This window comes from Nelumbo nucifera, chromosome 7 (genome assembly GCF_055504915.1).
Source record: "Nelumbo nucifera cultivar China Antique chromosome 7, China Antique-T2T, whole genome shotgun sequence".
NCBI classification, from domain to species: Eukaryota; Viridiplantae; Streptophyta; class Magnoliopsida; order Proteales; family Nelumbonaceae; genus Nelumbo; species Nelumbo nucifera.
The window spans coordinates 17,890,328-17,892,796 of NC_142655.1; the positions used below are offsets into that span (position 1 = coordinate 17,890,328).

The 2,469-nt window shown below is 35.5% G+C and overlaps 1 protein-coding gene across 1 annotated transcript; it reads right to left on the minus strand.

Moving 5' to 3' along the window:
* Positions 1 to 860: 860 nt before the first annotated feature.
* On the minus strand, positions 861 to 1,433 carry LOC148790234 (uncharacterized). Its single transcript, XM_088892242.1, has one exon. It carries the CDS (start codon positions 1,431 to 1,433, stop codon positions 861 to 863), a length of 573 nt encoding a protein of 190 aa, XP_088748368.1.
* Between the last annotated feature and the right edge of the window lie 1,036 nt (positions 1,434 to 2,469).

The window sequence follows — 2,469 nt, forward strand, 5'->3', positions numbered from 1 at the left end:
TTGAATTCCTTGATAGCCGGTAGGTCACGCATCATGTTCTTCTGCTGAAAAATCCTTAATCCATGGAAATTATAGTGTCCGAATCTTCTATGCCATAGCCACGACTCGTCCACTTGTGCTTGCATTGCGATATAACTTACATCTTTCCATTGAACGGGGAAACACCTGTTTTCTGTCATTTTTGTTTTTGCAATTTCAAGGGATTTGCCTTGCTTATCATAGATTGTGCAAGAGTTTCCCTCAAAATGTAGAGAGTAACCTCTTTCTATCATTTGGCCCACACTAAGTAGATTTTGATCAATGTTAGGGACCAAAAGTACATCATTTATGTATTTCTTGTCTTGTTTGGTGTCAACAACAATGGTGCTTTTGCCGGTTGCTTCAATGAAGTCACAATTACCAATTTTGACTTTTGTCTTGATTTTATCAAGGCTATGGAAGATGCTTTCATTTTTAGTCATGTGATTACTACACCCACTGTCAAGATACCAAGTATCATTTTTTTCTTCTATTGTAGAATGACAAGTATAAAAGATATTATTTTCCTCATCTTTCTTTTCTGAAAAATTAGCTTGATGGGTTTTCTTGAATCTACAAACTTTTTCAACATGGCCAAATTTTTTACAGTTTTGGCACTGTGGTTTTCCTTTAAACCAGCAATCTTTCTCCAAGTGATTTCTCTTCTTACAAATACCACATGAAGAAAACTTGTCATTATTTTCTTTTGGTTTTCCTTGTGACTTTCTTCCACTAACTTTTGGTTTATGAGACCGCAGATCTTTAGACTGAAAGGCAGATTCAACCAAATTTTCATTATGCCTGTCACGCCTATTTTCATATGTCTCGAGAGAGCCCATCAATTATGTTGGTGATAGTGTTTCTAGATCCTTTGTTTCTTCTATCATCGAAATTATTGGATCATATCTCTCTGTGCAAGAGATTAGAATTTTTTCGACTATTTTCTTGTCAGAAATAGTCTCCCCATAGGCTCTCATTTGATTTACTATTCCTTTTATTCTAGAATAGTAATCTTTTGCAGTCTCATTATCCTTCATCTTAAGATTTTCAAAATCTCTTCTAAACTTCTGCAATTTAACAGTGTGTACCTTGACAGATCCTTGGAACTCCTCTTGCAGTGTATCCCATGCTTCTTTTGCAGTTGATGCACCCATGATTCGAGGAAATATCTCCTCAGCCATTGCTTGTTGTAAGCAGAATAGTGCTTGACAATCCTTTTGTTGATTTTCTTCATAGATCTTCTTTTGATTTGCTGAAAGAGTAGAAGTGTCTTCAGCAATGCAGAATCCTTCCTCAACGATTCTCCATAAACTTTGTGACCGAAAATAGGTCTTCATTTTGATAGACCAGAAGTCATAGTTTTCTCCATTGAAGATTGGAAGAGAAAGGGTGGAACGATTGGCTTCTGCACACATTGTTTAGAAGAACTCACGCCCAAGAGATTTGATCGAACGGGCTTTGATACCACTGATGTTTGCTAATGATAGTAACAACAAATACTATAAAAAAATAAGATAGAAAAACAAAATAGAACTTGGTTGAACGAGAGAAAGGTTTTGTAGTATTCTGGTATTTCTCTCTGATACGTCAAATCAGTACAGAAGAGGGGATTTTATAGTAGATGGAGTCGATTGAAACTGAACCGATGTACATGAACGAAGACTCATTAACTCACCTAGGGAGAGGTATTGGCAGACTTTGGAACTGAATTACTTTGGAAGATACAACGACTTGTATCGAAATGGAACAAACATTGAAAAGAGACTTTAACTTTACTGTTATTCGAGGTGACTGAATAACCGACTTCTAGAAATGTGAAACAACATTTAATACTTCTTCTCCTTTCGATTAATCTCACACAAGTGTGAGAAATGTGAGATTAATCAACAAGTAATCTAGGTTGAGATCTGATGGAGAAGCTGGCTTTCACTACTGAAAGATTTGTTGTACCTCCCTCAATCAAGTCGAGTTGGAATTCAGACGAATTGATGAAGAAGCTCGTTTTCATTACCAAAAGATTCTAGTCCTTTTGTAACTATCATGGAATACAATTCAATGTCATGGCCTCAAAGACGCACACTAGCTTCCTCCATCCCTGTTTCACTTGTACACCCCCATTAAATCACAAAATAAAGAACAAAGAAATAAGTAAAGGGAAACAAAAAATACAGAATTAACTCTGGTATCGAGTGATGGCTACATTGTTTCAGAATTGACTAAGAGGGATTTGACTAAGCTCACCCAAGATTCAACCGAGTTGGTCTCAATCATTGTTTCAGAAAATTGAATCATTTTAAGATGAACTTCACCTTTTTTTATAAAGCTAGGATCAAATTGCTAATTTGACAAAGTTTGTTTATAAAAGTCAATTGATTAAAATTAAAAAAAAATCATAATGCAAGGTGAAGTTCCTGAATAGGTTTTTATTCTCTATTGTGTCCTTCCATGCAA